General features: G+C 43.1%; 1 protein-coding gene across 1 annotated transcript in view; it reads right to left on the reverse strand.

Annotated features, from left to right (window-relative positions):
* Positions 1-672: 672 nt before the first annotated feature.
* The window catches only part of SYTL5 (synaptotagmin like 5), a 169,380-nt gene continuing 148,375 nt past the window's right edge, over positions 673-21,677 (reverse strand). Inside the window, exons 15-19 of the mRNA XM_040423794.1 lie at positions 21,204-21,365; positions 8,411-8,522; positions 4,725-4,854; positions 3,645-3,853; positions 673-2,628 (exon numbers count right to left, since the gene is read on the reverse strand). Coding sequence (XP_040279728.1) covers positions 2,471-2,628; positions 3,645-3,853; positions 4,725-4,854; positions 8,411-8,522; positions 21,204-21,365 — 771 coding nt within the window. The 3' untranslated portion in view covers positions 673-2,470. The remainder of the gene's footprint in view (positions 2,629-3,644; positions 3,854-4,724; positions 4,855-8,410; positions 8,523-21,203; positions 21,366-21,677) is intronic.

Here is a 21,677-nt window from a genome sequence, read left to right on the forward strand (position 1 = left end):
CCAATTTATCGCATACCAGGGATCATGGATCAGTTTGAATACATCAGAATACATGAAGAGGTCATGCTGCCTTATACTGGAGAGGAAATGCCCTTGAAATGGGTGTTCCAACAAGACAACTACCCCAAACACACCAGTAAACGTGCAACATCTTGGTTCCAGACCAACAAGATTTACGTTATAGAGTGGCCAGCCCAATCCCCGGATCTTAATCCAATAGAAAACTTGTGGGGTGACATCAAAAATGCAGTTTCTGAGGCAAAACCAAGAAATAGAGAAGAACTGTGGAATGTAGTCCAATCATCCTGGGCTGGAATACCTGCCAGAAGTTGGTTGACTCCATGCAACACAGATGTACAGCAGTTCTGAGAAACAGTGGTTATACAACTGAATATTAGTTAAGTGATTCAAAAGAAAGCAAAATCTTCAAACATTTTTGAGTTTATATAGTGAATGTTTGCGTTTGTAAAGAAGAATACAAACACTGCTATTTTTTTGAACAGTCTAATATTCACTTTTCTTCAATTATTTTTGAGGAATACCACAAATTTGATATATTTTTCTTCATGTTTTGATTTGGAATAGAATGTGTAGTGTTCCCAATGCATTTGTGTGTATGGAAATAGAAGTCTATTAGAAGGATGTTGAGCTTTATTCACTTTTTTAAACACACTGCTATTATTTTGAACGCAACTGTAACTGCATGTCAGACCGGCTTACAGAGACATCTCAGTTACACATGGCAAGCTAGTAGGTAATATATTTTGCTGCATTTAAACATTTTGAACACAATTTTGAAAGATTGGAAAATCCTTGTAAATTATACTTCAGTCATTCTCACACAATACAAAGCCCTGAATGTGCTTTACATTGCAATTAGAGGGGAATTCTTCCTAGATTCAGACGGGCAAAGGATAAGATCAGTAGATGTCTGTTAGCTGGGAACCCGACTAATGCTCTAAACAATGAAACAAAAAACCTTTGTAGATAGTAGACAATATACGGTAAAAAATGTTTACACAGAAAATTGTGCTGTACAGGTTCAAGTCCAAAAACCCCTCCATATGTGTGGGATTGGTTGGTGTTCACAGACTTAACCATGAAGATGCAGGCAGCATCTTACAGAGCGGGGGAGCTGAGCAGATTTATATATAGTTTTATGGGAAAAGATCCAGTAAACCTTGTAATTTATTAATTTAATATTTGCTCTTTCTGAGCTCAGTGGTCACGTCGGTGGACCTAGTGATTGACAGCTGTCCTTGTACACACACATTGTCACATGTCTATGTGTTATCAGTCTGTGATGAAGTACATTAAATCTATGACTTTCTGTTAATACATTAAGTGCTTGAAATATTTAGCTTTACTGAAATGTTTGTATCATAGGGTATGTTCACATCTGCAAACATGCCATTTAGAGAAGTCACAACACTGTGTTGGAAAAGTCATATGGAAGTTCCAAAGAGCGCCAATGGACCTGATTGACTTATGATGGGGTCTGTTTGGTTCATATTTTCTGTTGTTTTGAGGGCAAGAACAGCGCTGCATACGGTACTATTCTTGTCATCAAAAGTGACACAACTGCGACAGAGGCTCTGAACAGAATCCCTGAATGTGAACATAGCCATACAGTTGCCTCTTGAGTTTTTCTTTTTTTAACTATTATAATGATGTCTTATTGTGATGATACACATTAAAGCTTTACTACACAATCCACATGTTAATGCTATTGTTATACTGATTCACTTTTCTTATGGGTAAGTTGGGGTAAGAAAAAATGTAAACTTGAAGGGTACGACCACATGGAAGATTGCTGCTGTCTGCCTATTATACCAAGCACAGCATCGTACATTGTATTGTGGCTGTGCTTGGTATTGTAGTTCAATTCCATTCACTTGAATGAGACTGAGCTGCAGAAAGGCCACGCGAGCAATGGACACGACGTTACAGGCCGAGGAAGAGGCAGCAGCAATTGCTTGAGTGTCGTGGCTGCTTTCAATAGCTAATGCCAGGAGATGGACTGCTACTGATCTTATATTGATGATCTATCTGAAAGTCAGATTTTTTATATTTAAGTCCTAGATAACCCCTTTAGGGTTCTTGCTGCTCAACCTGCATTGAGCAAACCTGAACTTGGAGTAGGTAAATACATTTATCTATAACATCTGGACTTTCTATGGTAAGAACAGACATACCTGTACAACAATATATAAAAATAGAGGTAACTGTCTTTTTAAAGAATGCTGCATATCACAGACATGTATCTAGAAATGTAATTGGCACTACATTACAATACATGCAAGAAATGAATCAAATATACAAATCATGGTAACTGCCATCTTGTTACAGTACTACAGGCATGGCAGTTAACTATTAAAAACACATTACAGTAAAAGCAAGCAAGATAATCCTGTTAAACATGAAATAAATTACAGCCTGCTCATAACTTGTGCTAGGATCCTTCTGAGATCTAAGAGTTCTGGTTCATATTCTTGCTTCTGGCCATGGTGGATCTTAGCATGAGGATTCCTTCTACTAAGGTTCCAGGATTGTCCATCATCTTTTGCCACAAATACTTCTCTTCACCCTGGGCATCCATCCAGGGAACTTCATTTCCATAACTTATACCTGTGGAATGGAAAGTCTGCGAATTTAGTATCTCAACATAACTAGATCAATTTCCTAGGAGTCCCTTACTTTAGATGCTACACTTTGTAGACAGATCTTTAATGGTTGTTGTGCCTCTAAGATATTGTACATGAGCTATAAATTAGGTATCATATGATTACATGATATTTAAGTCAACGTTAAATCGGCTAAAACGATTGTTGTTAAATTTCACCTGACATACGACAGTTTTGGCTGAAATAGGTTGTTTTGATCAAATTTAGGCGAATGTGTGTGGCTACCTTTAGTATTGTACAATAAGCTGATCACAGTGCTTCTCCCTGCTGGGACTCCCAGTGATTAACTGTAATCCATGGGAAATCCTGGCAGTACATTTTCAATTTGCTTGCAGTGCCACTGCAGGGGAAATTGAGTATTGCACAGTGCCTATGCAGGTCAGGACAGGTTCTCAAGAGCGAGAGACACTGATACGGTATTTAGGATAGTATTTGTGCCTTTTCTAACCGAGACTGGATTTCTCCATCGGGCAGACACATAGTACAATATGTTTTCCATAAAAATAAAAAAATATATATACAAAAAGGAAACATTACATAAATGGGCTTATGATCAAGAATAAATAATAAAAGGACGGGCTGAAAGATTATATGACTGTACAGGCAAATTTCATTTTGTTGGGAGGGAAGCCTTCTCTCCTGGCAATCGCCTGCTCGCTTGCTGCTATTACATGCAGCGATCTACTCAGCAACATGGGGAGGAGCTGTACAGTGGTTTCCCAGCGGCAGATCGTAATTAGACAACTGGATCTGCCGCCGGCAAATCCTAAACTTTCAGCATGACTTTCCATGACAGAATAGAAATAGTGACAGGGGTCTCCGTTTATCTGAATGAGTATCATTGCCTATATGTGTCTGCACCTATGGCATACTTAGCTTTGGAGGAAAACTATGCCATGGTATGAAATACAAAATGTGAAACAGATTAATGATCACCAGTGCTAGTGAGTTAGTACTTACCACTGCCACAGCCTAAGCAGACACCACCCAAAAATATGTTGCTTGACAAGGATTCATTATCCCACACTGTCAGCTCTAGGCTGACATTTTGCAGGTCATTGTGCTGAAGGCTGGTGAAGGTGAAGGTATGGTTCCACTGAGGGTTCACAGTCTTTTTAATTATGGGAGTTTTGTGCTTTGTGGATTTGCTGTTTTCTGGCAGTAGATATCTAAGGAAAGAAACTCAGCTTAAATTAACATCACAAAAGCAAAATATACATCAGCAAACGAGAAGTACATAACATGAAACCCTTAAGGACTGAGCCAGTTTTGTGTCACTTTATGTGGTAAAAACTTTGGAATGTTTTTACTTATCAAAGCCATTCTGAGACAACTTGTAAATTGGCAACTTGTGCTTTAGGCTAGTGGTAAATTTTGGTCGATACATTTTGCTTTCGGTCAATATGTTTTATCTCATTTATACTCATTTATCTGCTTTTAAAACAGTCATAGCTCACAAAATAGTTAATTATTAATACTTATGATACGCCCACTTGAGGTTGGCATTAGAGATCAGCAAAGTTTAAAAATTTTTGATTTGAATTTGTCAAAAAAAAAAAGATTTGAATACAAATTGTTTTCATTGTATGTAGAGGGATGCAATGACGGGGATCGGGTTATTTAACCCCTCAGTTGCTCAGGGGTTAATCCGGGTTAAAAAAAAATTATACTCACCTCATCCACTTGATCATGGAAAGGCCCATCTTGATTGAAGAAAACCCGCCAAAGGAAATATGATCATGCTGGCCGCGCCTTGACGTCAGCATGATAACATGGTGACATCTTCATGTTTGCTACAGGGCCTTTGGTGGGTTTTCTTCAATCAAGATGGGCCTCTCCACGCTCAAGTGGATGAGGTGAGTATAATTTTTTTTTATTTTCAGCCATTTTAGGAAAAACTGACTCGAAGCGCGAGGAAATTTGGATTCATGGCAAATCAAATTTTCCCTAAACTTTGGATTGAATTCCACTTCGGATGCTTTGATTCGCTCAACACTAGTTAGCATAAATTTGCAACAGAATATGTACTTATAGCCTTACCCTTTAACAAATGTGTCTGAAGTTCCCCCTGATTTCACTGCAGTTAGATTTTTGGCCTCTTTAACAAATACTTCAAGTATTCCTCCTGTCGGCATAGGAACTTTCTTTGACCTCCTGAAACTTTTCTTTCCTGTTAAATTTAGAAACACATTAGATTTTACTACATTCCTCCAATAGTGTATGGGTTCTAAATGGGTTCTCCAGAACTAATACACTGATGGCCTATCCTAAAGGATAAATCATCAATGTGAGATTGATGGGGGTTCAACTCTCAGCATCCCTGCAGATAACCCGTCTTGCCATAGCACCAGTGTCAGAAACAGGCACCAGAATTACACAGCAAGGGCTGCTTACTGCTTCTACTTCACTGCAGTACCCATTTCCTACCACTGAACAGTGGACAAAGCTGTGTAGTTATTATACCTGTTTCCAGCGCACGAGCTACTGCAAAACAGCTGATTGGCTGGGGAGTCAGACCCCCACCAGTCTGATATTTATGACCTATCCTAAGGATATCCTAAAATCTTGGAATTTAAAAAAAGATGTGGAGTTTCTATCTCCAGAGTGGACATAGGATACATTAATTCTTGTAGCAATTCTCCAACAGCTAATTAGAAGTGTGACGGCTGTTATAGAATCAAAGACAAAAATACTTGATGCCCATGATTCTGTATTAATAAAAATAATCAGTATCCAAAAATGTTCGGCCAGGGTTTTATCTAGCATATTTAGTTATTTTAGTATACTTTAGTAAGTCTTAAATTTTTAAATAATTAAAGACACAAGGGATTTTTTTCTGTTTTATATCTATTTTACACAATTCTGTCTACACTCACCTTACATGTACTGTAGATCATCTACAGGCACAATAAGAAACTAACTAATTTGACTGAGGGTGATTAGTAGGTACAGAAGATGTAATCTAGCACTCAAAAAGGACCATCAAAAATATGTAACCGTATTGCCACATACCAGGAACATGATTCCAATCACTTCTCTTACGTGTTTCTGACCCACCCGAGTCCTTAAAGAGGTTGCATCACTTCAACAAATGGCATTTATCATGTAGAGAAAGTTAATACAAAGCACTTACTAATGTATTCTGATTGTCCATATTGCCTCCTTTGCTGGTTTGATTCATTTTTCGATCACATAATACACTGCTTGTTTCCAGGGGTTATGACCACCCTGCAATCCAGCAGTATTGGTCACACTTGCACACTATAGGAAAAAGCGCTGGCTTCTCTGGTGTCCGAGACTGCAGGAGTGCACAGAGGCTGGCATGTTTTCCTATGGTGTGCAAACACGGCCACCAATGCTGGATTGCAGGGTGGTAGTAACCACTGGCAGGGGCGTACATAAAAATCACTGGGCCCCATAGCAGGAATCTAAATTGGGCCCCCATTCCCCTTTTATAGCCCCTTCTTTTGTTCCATGAACTATTCTTGCTGCTGCGTTTTATAATTTATGCCATCAGGGCCGGATTGGGATTACAAAACAGCCCTGGCACACAAAAGAGGTATAATAGATGCAGTGTGTACAGGTATATAGTATATTCCCTAGTGTTCTGATATGTGAGGTACAGGGTATAATATATGCAATGTGTACAGGTATATAGTATATACAGCAGTGTACTGATATGTGAGGTACGGGGTATAATATATGCAGTGTATACAGGTATACAGTAGTGTAATATGTGAGGTACGAGGTATAATAGATGCAGTGTGTACAGGTATATAGTAAATACAGCAGTGTATTGACACCTCGTACCTCACATATCAGTACACCGCTGTATATACTATATACCTGTACACACTGCATCTATTATACCTTGTACCTCACATATCAGTGCACTGCGGTATATACTATATATCTGTACATATTGCATGCATAATACTGTGTAATATATGCAGTGTGTGTGTGTGTATATATATATATATATATATATATACATACATACACACAGAGCAGTTTATTGATGTGAGACATACAAGGTATAATACTGTAGATGCAGTGTTTACAGAAATTTGTGGTCAGTTGTACATTATGGTCACTGTGTGTGTGAGGTACATGAGGTAGTGGTCACTGTAACTGTCTGAAGTATTATACATGAGTGAGCAATGAGTAAAAACAGGGCATGGAGGGGGGGTAAATGATGAAAAGTGGAGGACCTCCTCTTACCACCTCATTCCAGTCTGTATGGATCAATGCAGAGCTGCTTGTGAACTTCTAATACTTGCTGTTAGGGGTTGAAGGACCTGTGATGATGTCATCACAGGTCCTGGCAGATATACCTTTGAAACCTAGGAACTACACCATTTTTGGTGCAGTTCCTTTGCTAGATTCTGCAGGACTCCTTTGCTAGATTCTGCAGGACCTGTGATGTTGAAGATTATGTCATCACAGGTCCTGGCAGATGCACTGTTCTAACCTGGAAACTACACTTTACACTGTGCAGTTCCCTTACAGGACCTCTGATGACATCATCAAAGGTCCTTTAGCTTTAGACAGATAAACAGGAGCAATTAGGGGGTGGGGCCTCTCCTCCACTTCGGGCCCCTCTTTCTCACGGGCCCCATAGCAGCTGCGTGGTCTGCCTATATGGTAGGTACGCCACTGACCACTGGATATGAGCAGTGTAAAATGTGATGGAAAAATGAATCAAGCCATCAAAGGAGGCAATATGGAGAATCACAATGCATTAGTAACTGCCTTGTTTTAACTTTCTCTACATGATAAATGCCATTTGCTAAAATGAGACAACTCCTTTAATTATAGTCCAAAGCTGCAGGAGATACTCACCCACTAAGAGCCCACCACTTGCTACCAGACATATTAAAAACCAAAAATTTAGCTTAAAATAAACAGAAAACAAACTCCACATAACAATGTTAAAACATTAATAATTCAAGATAAAATTTGTTCTATGGTTTAGGCTTTTTGGATACAAGGAATCCACTAAGTATCCAGTAACCCTATCTATTTAGTAAGTGTCTCCTCTGGTCTACATCAGCGTGTTTTGACTCTTTTAAAACCTGAGAACTGTAGATATCAGATAGACAGTGCTGGATAGCAGGCACTTTTTTCAGTAATAACCTGCTGCCTAGCCTGTGCCTCAGACTGTTCTGTCCTAGGACCCTCTCTGTATTCGTGTCCAAGTGTCGTAGACATGTAGGCACAGAGACACGCCAGACAGTATCTTTTTTCCCCAGGGACCCGTCGTCTTGAAAAAGATACTGGCTGACGTGTCTCTGTGCCTACATGTCTACGACACTTGGACACGTGCACCAGGGATGGAAGGTGAGGTGGTGTTATGTTGCTTTTCATGTGATCCATAGGTACACTTCAGCTACCATTGATAAGAATAGGCAGAACAAAAACTGTAGACACAAGCCTGCAGGATCCATCAATGAAAATATAATTTAATGGTAATTTAGGCTTTTTGTGGGGCGGGTTTATAGTATATTTTTTGTTGGTACAAGTTTACTGAAATTTATAGGGGAAAAAAAACAACATAAAAAACTGCAGCAACATTGTGGCCAAACCCAGCAAGTGTAAGCCTAGGCTTAGACTTTATTGGATTTATTTATCTTTCAGGAAAAAGCTTGAGAGTAACAGTTCACCTGCAAACCTCATGTCTTCAATATACCCTAAAAATACAGTATTTTACTAATATAAGACTTTACCTGTTGATACTGATTCCAGAGGAAGAGTTAAGTTTTTTTCTGGAGGTGTATAGTGTAAGCCAATTATAATTTCTCCTTTATACTGAAGAGTTACTTCTGATGTCGAATCCATCTTATAAAAGAAACAAATGACACTTTACACGTATTATCTAAACGTCTAAATTGTGTATGCACATATATTTGTTTCTGGTAGAAAGCCACTTAAAGTGGCACATTGAACTTCTGTTTGGGCCACCACAAGAAAGTATGTCCTTTATCTAAACTGAGCATGTAAATGTAGTATATTGAGTACCATGGATGAGGCTATCTAGTCCTGCTTGACCAATTACTCAAGTTATATAGAGGCTTGAGGTGCTGCTAAGAGTCTGCTAACTTGTTTTTCTAAAGGGTTCTGTCCCCCACTTAGATGGCTGTGCAGTTTTCTAGTACAACCTAAAAGTATCTACAGTTGTAAACTATTCTATGACAGACTATACAGGACTTGCCCTTATAGCATCTTCTGCAGCACAGTTATGACCAGGGGCAGACACAGCCCCTATGCAAGAACAGTATATGATCCCCATGCTCTCCAGTAGTTTAGCATTAGGTACCACCCTTATTTCTTAGTATCAATCCACCAATAACTGTGAGCTGTGAAATTTATTAGCTCTGTTAAATTTAATTTAGTAGACAGTAGTATTATCAGTTTTTTAGGTAACAAATGGTACGTCTGTCCCTGGTTATGACTGTGATACTTTACATAATAGACACCACCCATAAATGACCCCATTTTAGAAACTACATCCCTCAAGTTTTTCAAAATAAATTTTACTAACTTTGTTAACCCTTTAGTAGTACCACAAGAATTAAAGGAAAATGGAAGTGAAATTTCTAAATTTCACTTTTTGTTGGCAGATTTTCCATTTGAATCCATTTTTTCCTGTAACACATCAAGGGTTAACAGACAAATAAAACTCAATATCTATTACCCTGACTCTGCAGTTTACAAAACGCCCCACATGTTGCGGCATACTTCTGTATGGGCACACGGCAGGGCTCAAAAGGAAAGGATCACCATATGGTTTTTAGTGGTCACCTTTTGCTGGACCGGTTTTTAGGCACCATGTCACATTTGAAGACGCCCTGATGCACCCCTACAGTAGAAACTCTTAAAAAGTAACCCCATTTTGGAAACTATGGGATAAGGTGACAGTTTTTTGGTACTATTTTGTGGTACATATGATTTTTTATCGCTCTATATTTTGCTTTTTGTGAGGTAAGGTAACCAAAAAATGTCAGTTCTGGCACAGTTTTTATTTTAGTTTTTTTTTACACTGTTCACCTGACAAGTTAGATCATGTGCTTTTTTTACAGAGCAAGGTGTTACGGACATGATAATAAAAAATGTCAACTTTTTTTGTTTCAGTTTTATATAATAAAGCATTTTTGGAAAAAAACATGTTTGTATCTCTATTTTCTGAAAGCAAATTTTTTTTTTAACATTTTCTGCCAATTGTCTTGTGTAGGGGCTCGTTTTCTGCGGGAAGAGTTGAAGTTTTTATTGGTACCATTTTTGGGTACATATGATTTTTTGATCATTCAATATTACACTTTATGGGGCAAGGTGAGCATAAAATTGCCTATTTGGGCAGTTTTTTTTATTTTTTTTTATGGCGCTCACCTGAGGGGGAAGATCATGTGATATTTTTTACAGAGCAGGTCATTATGGACGAGGCTTGTACCTAATATTTCTAATTTCAGTTTTACACAATAAAAGCATTTTTGAAAGAAAAAAAATCATGTTTCTCGTGCATGGCATTGAGGGACACAGCACCATGGGTATATGTCCAACTACCACTAGGAGGCGACACTAGACATAAAAAAGTGTTGGCTCCTCCCCGTTGGGCTATACCCTCTCCACAGACACTAGACAGATCAGTCTTGTTCTAGTGTCCGTAGGAGGCAGACCTGACCTGCTTTTTGTGCAGGTCATCCTGCTACTTTTTTATTTTATTTTATCTTCAATCATTTTTTCCTTTCTCTTCTCTGCAGGTTCCGGCCTGCAGCAGGGGTGGCTCCATCGTGTTCCACTTTAGTTGCCCCCCTGCGGGCGCGTACTCAGGTACCTGGCAGCCACCCAGTCCCCAAATCTGCTTCCGCAGTGGAATTCCGGCAGTCCCACGGTTCCCGTGTTGAGTCCGCCGAGGGGGTGGTCATTGCTGCGCCTGAAGACGTCTGAGGGTGAGTATATTAGATTAGGGTCTCCCACCCTCCTTCCCGGGCCTGGGCGCATTCCCCCCTCTCCTCCCTGGATACCTTCAATACAGCTCTCATTGCTGTGTGGGTAATTGCCTTGCCTCTTACTCTAAGGGCCATGGGTTCGTATCCCAAGCTGTATCTTGGCCCCAGAAGCCCCCTGGCCTTCCGTTTTTCACTCTCTGGGGGTCGCTTCTTCTGTTCTCTCCCCCACCTGGCCCCCGTTTGTCGCGGCAGCTCTGGGGCACTTCCGCGATTGCGGCCGTTCATTCCCGGCCGCTCTTCGCTAATTTAGGCCCCGGCTTTTCGGGCCTACTAGGCCGCAACTCCCGCCCACTTTCTGATCCTTCCCGGGCTTACTCCGTCACCTCCCCTCCGTGGGGGGAGCCTGGGAGGGGCCTCTCCTGCCTGCCAATCCAGCCCCAGGTTCCCTGCTCTCTTTCAGAGGGGCGGTTCTTTCTCCGGCTGTCGGCTCCTGCTCCCTCCGGATCGCCATCTTCTGCTCTCTGCTTGGGGTGCGCTGCACTGCTCCTGGGGTCTGGTAGTGATCTGCAGGCTCCTTTCCCTCCCTCCCCTCTCGTTTGCTGCATTCTCCTGCAGCCCTGCCACCTGCTCTATAGCTGCTGCAGCTCCTCTTGGGAACGTGGCATACGGGGACAGATAGAACAGCCCTGCTGCTCTTTGAGGGCCTCCTCTCCCAGCCTCCCTATCGGATCGCCATGTATTTACGTGCGTCCGTTGTCTACGAAGGTTTCCATGAGGTCGCCTTGTCCCCCCTCCCACCCCTTTTTGTGTGTAGGTCCCCCCTGAATGGGCTCCCTTCATGTCAGGCCATGGGAATCTTGCCTGACTCGCCCAATCCCTGGCGGAGTCGCTGGAGCGCTACCTACAAATTGCGGTTTCCTTCCCCCCCCCCAGGGTCCTCCCTACAGTGGGTCACGCTCACGCTCAGCCCACGAACCCTCCTCGGGTGGTCTCAACTAGCTTCCACCCCTCCTCGGCATCCTTGGGTCGCCCCAGGACAGGCCTGAGGCTGGTGACGAAGCCTTCTCTGTCAGTTGCCTCTGGGGACACCTCTGCACCGATTCCCTCGGAACAGAGCCTCAGGTGGTCTTCCACCATGCAGAATCCCTCTGTGTGGTCAGGTCAAACGTGCACGGTGGTACCTACCCTACCCAGGTTTGGTGCCCCTCTAGTGGACTTTCGGATGGCGCTCTCCTGCCTGCACAGGTGTTTACCGCTCAGGTAAGGCAGCCGTCACCGTGCTTAGCAACTGGGACACCTACACGGTGTCTCTGGTACGTACGCCCTCGTAGGCTGTACACGACAGACCTTCCTGGTTCCCCTATCCAGGGGCTATGTTCTGGGCAAGCTGATAATTCAGGCAATCGCCACTTATAGGGTTGGCAACCCTTCTCGGCCTCTAAAGGTTCTTTTGTAGTGCCTGTACCAGAGAATACAGGCCGGCTTCTATGCCGGGGCGATTACATCTGTCTGCTTCCAGCCGCCTTGTTACTTTCATAGGTAGAGTTCCAACACCTACTCCAGATGCTGTAGCCATTACTCCTTACTTGCTCTTTGGTGTTCCATGCGGCGCTATTTCCCCCTACCGGGTGAGATATACAGGCCGCCTTCAATTGCCGTAGCAATTGTACCTGTCTGTTTCCAGCCACCTTGCTCCCTTTCCGGGTAGAGTACCTACACCATCTCCTGATGCCGTATCCAGTATCCCTGGCGGGCTCTATTGTGTTCCGTGCGGCACTATTTCTCCCTTTCCGGCAAGATATAGAGGCCACTCTCAATTGCTGTAGCAATTGCCTCTGTTTGGTTCTAGTGGGCACCAGGCTGCCACCTTGTTCCCTTCATAGGTAGAGTGCCTTCACTATCTCCAGAGGCTGTTGCCGTTGCTCCTGTCTGGCTTTATGGTGTACCTTGCGGCACTATTTCTCCCTCACCGGACGTGATATTGAGGCCAACTTTTATTGCCGTGGCCACTGCACCTACCTCATCATAGTATGCACCAAACAGCCATCTTACTCCCTTCTTAGGTAGAGTTCCTGCACCATCACTGATGCTGTAGCCGTTACACCTGTCTGGCTCTATGGTGTACTATGCGACCCTGTTTCCCTCTTTTTAGGTGAAATGGAGGGCCTCCTTCAGTTGCCATTGCACTTACTTAATTGTGGTGTGCACCTGTCGTTCTTTGTGGTACCGTGCGGCCCTATTTTCCCTTTCCAGAGCGGGCTATAGGCACCATTGCTACGTGGCGGCCATTGCACTTCTCTGGTCCTAGGGTCCACCATGCGGCCACATCGCTCTAATCTTAATTCTAGTACCTCTACCATCTCCAGATGCTGTACCATTGCACCTCTCTGGTCGTATCTCTACGCTACACAGCCGTATTTCTACCTTACAGGTTGAGGACCTGCTCCCTCCAAATGCGGTCGCATTCCCGGATGCTGTGGCTTTGTTTCTGCCCTCCTTAGAGTGCAACATGCAGCTGCTTTACCTCGGTTTTAGGCGTGCATTTTTAGTACCCACGTCCTGGGCCCTATGGTGCAATCTGTGGCCCATACAGTTTCTGTATTACTGGGTGCTTCCTTCCCCAGGCTGTTAGCTGTGGATGTTGGTTACTTCCCTTTTTGGTTCTTCCATTCATCTGCCACTCCGTTACTGTCGTGCTCCTTGTACTTTCTCAAGGCACTGTCCACAACGGCCATCCTGGTTCAGCATGTACATGGTAACCATATCTGGCAGGGGTGGGCCAGCCCAATCCCCACCTCCACCCTGTCGGTCTATTGCTATTTCTGGTGTACCCAGTATAGGGCTGATCTGTTCTGATCTGATGGGTGGTCCACATACAACCACGCTCCCTACACCATGGCCAGGTGTTTTTTGGCTTTTGTGCTAGGGTTGCTCTTGCCATCCCTATCAAATACTACTGTCTGCTGCACTCCATGTCCCCCATATTATAAAGGAGTACCCGCGTTGTTTTCTATTACAGAGCGGACCTTTCCTGGTGGAGTACAGTGATCTCACTGGATCTTCTCCGTGTTGGGGTCCATGGCTGGGTGAGCATCGGCTGCTGCAGCAGTTTTTGGCCATCACTGGATGTCCTCCGCCACACGGAATCCTTCTGGGGTCAGCGACATTATCCTCGCTGGACGTCCTCCCTGATGAGTTAGGGACAGAGCCACTGAGCGCCACACACCTGCCTGGTAGGTGAATTTTCTGCTGCTCGCTCAGGCATCGGACAGGGTTCCGTTGTTCCTTCTGGGTCCGGGTGTTCCTTTATATTCTCTGCTTAGTTGTACTATCTAACAGAGGGCAGTCCCCTGGGACCTGGCTATCGTCTGCGCCTGTCTGGTACTCTCTCCCCCTGGGAGTCTTCTGTATGTCGGTCGCAGCTGGTTTCTACATTTCCTGTAGTCACTCCCTTTTCTTTTATAACGACTTCGTCATTCCTTATGCATATGGGTGTCTGTTGTTTTAGTGGTACAGCCCTCCCCGGGACAATGTATGCTGATTGCTAGGCACTATTCTTAGAATGGCTAGTTGTCCATGGCCAATTCTTTCCCATATGATGGCTCTTTTCTTTTTTTATTGGATATTCTAGTTTTTGTTGTCCTCTGGTGGTTCAGTTCCTGGTTCCTTGTGAGCCCATAGCGGGTACTCCTTTCTGGATTGCCTGTTCTTCTGACCACACAGATTCTGTATGATAATCGTTGTTTGGGAGGGGCCTGGGTTGATTGTTTCCCTTGCGGGTTCCATTAGCCTTGTGGACCTCTTGGGATTCGTGTCTATCTTCCCATCCTCCCACGTCAAGTACCTGGTGTTGAGTGGTTGGTGCTACGGCCTACATTTCCACTTTATGGTCTCATTCGGAAGGGACTTCCTCCTGTTTGTAGAACTTTCCTCCTTAGACTGTTGGGAGTGCTCTCCTTCTCCTCCCATGTCCCTCAGTCCAGTGTGTCCCTGCTGAGATTTCCTGGGCCTGCATCTCCCTGATACTTCATTTGAGGCTCGTTCCTCGTCTTCTGGTTTTGGGATGCAGGGTTTACCTGACCTTTACTTCAACCCCCTCCCTTTCCAAGGGTTGGCGGTTTCCCTTAGCGCCTTTGGGGTTTTCGCCTTTCAATAGGACGCTTCTCTTCATCACCTGCTTCTCGGTGGGGGAAGTCCTGCTCCCTTAATTTGTGAGCCTTGCTATAGCTTCCCTCACTCCAGGGTGCCCCTGTTGAGATTTCCTGGGCCTGCATCTGGTCCCCTTCTTTCCCTGATACTTCATTTGGCCGGAGTTTCTCCGATTTTGCGCTTCTCAGCGATATTTTGTTTTCAGAGGCTCGTTCCTCGTCTCCTGGTTGGGGATGCAGGTCTTATCTTTTTTTACTTACACCCCCCTCCCCTTCCAAGGGTTGGCGGTTTCCCTGAGCGCCTTTGGGATTTTTTCCTTTCAATAGGGCGCTTAACTTCTTCACCTGCTTTGCGGTGAGGGGAGACCTTCTCCCTTCACATGTGAGCCTTGCTATGGCTTCCCTCACTCTTTTGGCCTCAGGGTGTTTGTGCTTTCGCCTGAGACAATTAAAGGTTAGGTAGCTCCAATACGCGGTGCTGTCCTACTTTCTCTCCAGCCTTTGGCTGAGCTGGGTGTTTCCCTTTGCCTTCTTCTTGCATTGGGGTCATTCTCCCAGGCTTTGGTCCTGGGGTGCTGGCAGTCGTCACTGTGGCTTCCTTGGGGTTTCTCCCTTGTTATGAGGCTTCCTGCCTATTCCGTGCTTTTCTCCAGATGGGTCACATGGTTTTCCCGCACCTGTATGCCCAACAGGTGGCATGGCTGTTCTTTTCCCACCCTCGGGGACTGCTTTGGGACGTCCCATGGTGCTGTGTCCTCCAATGCCATGCACGAGAAAATTAGATTTTTTGTACTCACCGTAAAATCCTTTTCTCGTAGTAGGCATTGGGGGACACAGATCCCACCCTATGTTTTTTACTTCCGCTTCTCCGGGCTGGTCTCTTGATCTTTCCCGGTACGGGAGTTGTTGGTTCCTTGCCTTTCTTCTCTCTCCTACTTCTTTTGGTACAAACTGATCTGTCTAGTGTCTGTGGAGAGGGTATAGCCCAACGGGGAGGAGCCAACACTTTTTTATGTCTAGTGTCGCCTCCTAGTGGTAGTTGGACATATACCCATGGTGCTGTGTCCCCCAATGCCTACGAGAAAAGGATTTTACGGTGAGTACAAAAAATCCAGTTTTTTGTGTCTCTATTTTCTGAATGCCATATTTTTTTCTTTTTTTAATCTATAATAGTTGAGATCACATTTTTGTCTGTGGGCTGGCAGCTTGACTGACTTGACTTGCATTATCTTGCATCATCTGTATTAGGCCCCCGTATTGTGACTTTTTTCTGCACGGGATTCCCATGCCGAAAACTGCAGCGTATTACAGTACCAGCAAAGTATAAGATTACACAAATCTCATGTACACTTTGCAGATTAGAAAAATAAAAATCATGTTTTTGTGTCTCCATTTTCTGAGGGGGGAGGTCATGTGATATTTTTATAGAGCAGGTTGTTATGGGTGTGGCTATACCTAATATGTATACTTTTATTTATTTCAGTTTTAAGCATTTTGAAAGAAAAAAATCATGTTTTTGTGTCTCCATATTCTGAAAAAAGACAATGCAGCAGCACTCTGCAAACACAAATAAAGTACAATAATGTCATAATTATAGAAAACATTCTGGTGCTAATGCTAAGCTTATTTTGCGAATTTGAGATTCTTGGCAAATACATTTTGTACAAAATTATTTGGGCCCATCTGCCAAACGTCAAGGCTATCTCTATAAGACGGGAACCTGACACTAAATCCTACCTGTTATGTGCCATAATGGCCACCATAAAGTTCAGGGAGTGCAGGTTCCACATGAATGCTGGGTCCACTCTGCTTTTTACCATTTTTGGTGCCATAATGGCCTCCATTAAATCCAGGGATGCAGGTACCAACATGCATGCTGAGCCCACTCTATACTTCTCCTGTTTCTATGTTTCTATGGTGCCAAACGGTATGAAATCCACCCAAAAAAACATTATTAGAAATCGTGGATTTTGGTACAGATATTCTGCAGAAAAGCATAGAAGTCAGCACGGACATTTGTGCAGATCTTATGTGCATTCACCTGAACCTATGAGCAGGTGCTTAAAGTACCCTCACACGCAGCAGATTTTGTTGCAATAATTTCTGAAAATCAGTTCCATTCATCTGAATAGATCAAGCAGAAAACCATATGCTGGCCACGAAATGAATGGAACTAATTTTCAGTCACAGAAATCAATAAAATCTGCTGTATGTGAAGGCACTGGGTTTACATGGAAAGTTTTTGTAGCTCAACTTTCTAATTTTAACTGCTGTCTAGAGGAGCACTTTGGGGCAAATTTACTAAAGCTGATGCTTCATAGGCCAGTCTGGGTAAAAAGGCAGTCAAAGAAAAATGCTCCAAACTTATTAAAAGGCACGGGCCTCTTAATTAATTTGGTGCATCTTCTAGCAGTCCATGCACCAGAAAATCAAAACTATGTCAGCTATGAGCTGGTGTACATTTGAACTATTAACATAGAAGGTGATTCTTTACGGTAAGAGCAGTGAGACTATGGAACTCTCTGCCTGAGGTGGTGATGGTGAGTACACTACAAGAGTTCAAGAGGGGCCTGGATGTATTTCTGGAGTGTAATCATATTACATGTTATAGTTACTAGAGATGGGTCGTTGGTCCAGGGAGTTATTCTGATTGCCTGATTGGAGTCGAGAAGGGATTTCTTTCCCCTAATATGAGGAAAATTGGCTTCTACCTCACAGAGGTTTTTTGCCTTCCTCTGGATCAACTTGCAGGATAACAGGCTGAACTGGATGGACAGATGTCTTTTTTCAGCCTTACAAACTATTCGGGTCATTTATCAAACTGGTGTAAAGTAGAATTGGCTTATTTGCCAATAGCAACCAATCAGATTCCACCTTTCATTTTCCAAAGGAGCTGTCAAAAATGAAAGGTCGAATCCGATTGGTTGCTATAGGCAACAAAGCCAGTTCTACTTTACACCAGTTTGATAACTGACCCCATATGGTACTATTAGAGATGAGAGAATTTACGCTTATGAAATTCGTACACACTTTGTTTGTTGGTAAAAGGTGAATTGTGTTATGGATTCCGTTACTACAGACCATAACGCAATTCTATGAGGGCCACAGCCAGGCAACGGCCATGTGCATGAGGCCTTAGCAGGAGGGGGCAGGGGCTCCCACAGCCCTATATATGCACTGTACTCACTATAATGTATGCAAGAAACTGGTGTCATTATAGTAATATAGTAACTAGAGATGAGCGAATTTCATATTTTTGCAGGCCATATATCCATTTTGCAGCCCATAGACTTCTATTATGACAGAATGAATAACGTAATGCCTCTAAAGGCATTCCGTTATGCATTCCGTCATAGAATTGGGTTATGGTCCGTGGTAACGGAATCCATTATGCAATTCACCTTCAAAATATGAAATTCGCTCATCTCTAGTTACTATATTACTATAATGACACCAGTTTCTTGCATACATTATAGTGAGTATAGTGCATATATAGGGCTGTGGGAGGCCCTGCCCCCTCCTGCTAAGGCCTCATGCACATGGCCGTTGCCTGGCTGTGGCCGTATTGCGGCCAGCAAACAGTGGGTCCGCAATATGTAGGCACCAGCCATGTGCTCCCCACATCACTTGAATGGGTCCGCAATCCGGAGCTGCGGTGCGGAAGGGAGGCATGGAACCCCACAGAAGCACTACGGGCCATGTTCTATTTTTTTACGGTGTGGACGGATCACGGACCCATTAAAGTTGAATGGGTCTCGATCCGTCCCGGCCGCCACAGGGATGTTGCTGGTGTATTGGGGACCGGAAATTGTGGTCCCCAATGCATGGAACGGCCATGTGCATGAGGCCTTAAGGATTAGTTCACACTTCAGTTATTCGATCAGTTATTTCCATTAGTTATTGTGAGCCAAAACCAGGTTCTGGTCAAAAACACAGGAACAGGTGAATATTCATTACACCAGATCTCTGTGTAGGCTTCACTACTGGTTTTGGTTCACAATAACTGATCAAAATAACTGACCAAATAACTGAAGTGTGAACTCAGCCTAAACCCCACCCACTTTTTTTTGCCCGTTTTGAAAATTGGGGATAGTGTAAAAAATCCTACATTACATGGCAAATATGGAGTGTGCCATATTTTTTTTTAAATAGTGATAAATTTGCACCTTTCAGATGCATGCAGCACAGATAACCTGTGAAGACTGCAGCTGTAGCTCGATAGCTAAAGGGGTTGACTGGGGTTGACCCAGGAAATGTTGGAGTGGGAGCAGTGTGGATCGGTGAGTATGTCTTCTTTTATTCTTTAAAGCCATTCAGAAAATTATATTGGCCAAAAAGTCTGTGTCGCTGCACCCTCAGAGTACATTCACAAAACGTAGTCATGTCACAAGTTTTTTTTATGGTCATGAAGCCTAAAGACGTACAGTTGAAACCAGAAGTTTACATACACTATATAAAAAGACACATGAATGTTTTTTCTCAATATCTGACATGAAATCAGAATAAACCTTTCCTGTTTTTGGTTAATTAGGATTACCATAATTATTATTATTTGCCAAATGCCAGAATAATGGAGAGAGAGAATGTTTTAAGGCATTACTTTCTGCAAAGTCAAAAGTTTACATACACTTCATTAATATTTGGTACCATTGACCTTAAACTGTATGCCTTGGGTCAAACGTTTTGGATATCCTTCCACAAGCTTCTCACAATAGTTGGTCAGAATTTGGGCCCGTCCCTCCTGACAAAACTGGTATAACTGAGCCATGTTTGTTGGTCGCCTTGCTCGCACCTGCCTTTTCAGCTTTGCCCATAAATTTTCAATATGATTGAGATCAGGTCTTTGTGATGGCCACTCCAAAACATTGATTTTTATCCTTGAGCCACTTTGTAACCAGTTTGGCTGTATGCTTCGGATCATTGTCCATTTGGAAGACCCATTTCCATCCAAGCTTTAACTTCCTGGCTGATGCCTTGAGATGTTGCTTCAGTATTTCCACATAATCTTCTTTCCTCATGATGACATCTATTTTGTGAAGTGCACCAGTCCCTCCTGCAGCAAAACAACCCACAACCCCCTGTTTCACAGTTGGGATGGTGTTCTTAGGCTTCCAAGCTTCTCCCTTTTTCCCCCAACCTAACGACCAAAAAGTTCAATTTTAGTATCGACAGCCCACAGGACATGTCTCCAAAAATGTAGGTCTTTGTTCCTGTGTGCATTTACAAACATTAATCTGGCTTTTACTCTTTTGGAGTAATGGCTTCTTCCTGGCAGAGTGGTCTTTCAGCCCATGTTGATACAGTACTCTTTCACTGTGGATATTGACACAATCTTACCAGCTTCCGCCATCATCTTCACAAGGTCTTTTGCTTTAGTTCTTATGTTATGCACATGTTGGACCAAAGCACGTTCATCTCTGGGACACAGAACCGTCTCCTTCCTCGGCGGTATGATGGCGGGACATTCTCTTCTTGTTTGTACTTGCATATAATTGTTTGTACAGATGAACAAGGCCCATTCAGGTATCTTGAAATTGCACCCAAGGTTGAGCCAGACTTGTGCAAGTCCTCAATTCTCTTCCTGATATCTTGGCTGATTTCTTTAGACTTTCCCATGATGCTACACAAAGAAGCAGTGTGTTTCAGGTGTGCATTTAAATACATTCACTGGTGTGTCTCAAATTACAGCCTAATGCACACGGCCGTGCGGCACACGTTCCGTGCATTGGGGATCGCAATTGCGGTCCCCAATGCACGGGCAACATCCGTGCAGCGGGCCGGACCCATTCAACTTGAATGGGTCCGTGGTATGTCCACACCGCAAAAAAATATGACATGTCATATTTTTTTTGTGGTGCTGAACCACGGAACGCATCCGTGATGTGGGCTGCACACGGCCGGCGGCGGTGGATTGCCGACCCGCGGTTTGCGGGCCGCAATACGGCCACGGCCGCCCAACGGCTGTGTGCATGAGGCCTAACTCAGATGTTGCCAACAAACCTAACAGAAGCTTCCAAACACATGACAGCATCATATGGGCAGTCCAGAATTGCGTAAAGGCATAGTAATCTTAGTGTATGTAAACTTTTGATATTGCAGAAAGTAATAAAAATGCCTTAAAACATTCTCTCTCTCATTATTCTGGCATTTGGCAAATAATAATAATTATGGTAATCCTAATTGACCAAAAACAGGTTTTATGTCAGATATTCAGAAAAACATGCATATGTGTATTTTTATATAGTGTATGTAAACTTCTGGTTTCAACTGTATATGTGTGAGCAAGCATAGATTTATTACTTTTCAATTGTTGACATTTACAGTTTCCAATTGAACGTAGAATTTATTTTCAAAGCTGCACATATCTGCGTAATGGGATACAAGACAAAGCAAACCTCCATTAGGAAATGAAATATAGAGCTCACCTTGGGTTGCAGAGCAAGACACACATCTTCTTGATTTTCAAAATTGCATGTATCGAGGGGAATATTCACTTCACCTAAGAAACTATTACGTCCAAACCGGTCATTATGCCAAACAGACAGTTGTAAAGTTCTAGTTTCTAACTGTGTGTGACTGATTACATACTGAAATAGAAAAAAGATGGAAAAAACAGTGAACATAAGCAAATACATTTGGGGTATTCATCAAAGGCTCTATGCCAGTTGTTCAGCATACAAAATTTGTCTCAAATGTTTGCACAAGCGGCCATTTGAACAAAAATGTGCACTTTTTTTAACTTCCTGCTACTCTTGTCACTTTATGGAAAATATTGGGTGAAGCTTAGCGGAAGGGGACATGGTCTCTGGCTGCACAACATACTGTATTTACTCTAATATATGTCAGAAGCTGGCATACATTATAACCCAAATCTACGCCATCTCATAGCTGAAGAAAAT

This window comes from Bufo bufo, chromosome 3 (genome assembly GCF_905171765.1).
Source record: "Bufo bufo chromosome 3, aBufBuf1.1, whole genome shotgun sequence".
NCBI classification, from domain to species: domain Eukaryota; kingdom Metazoa; phylum Chordata; class Amphibia; order Anura; family Bufonidae; genus Bufo; species Bufo bufo.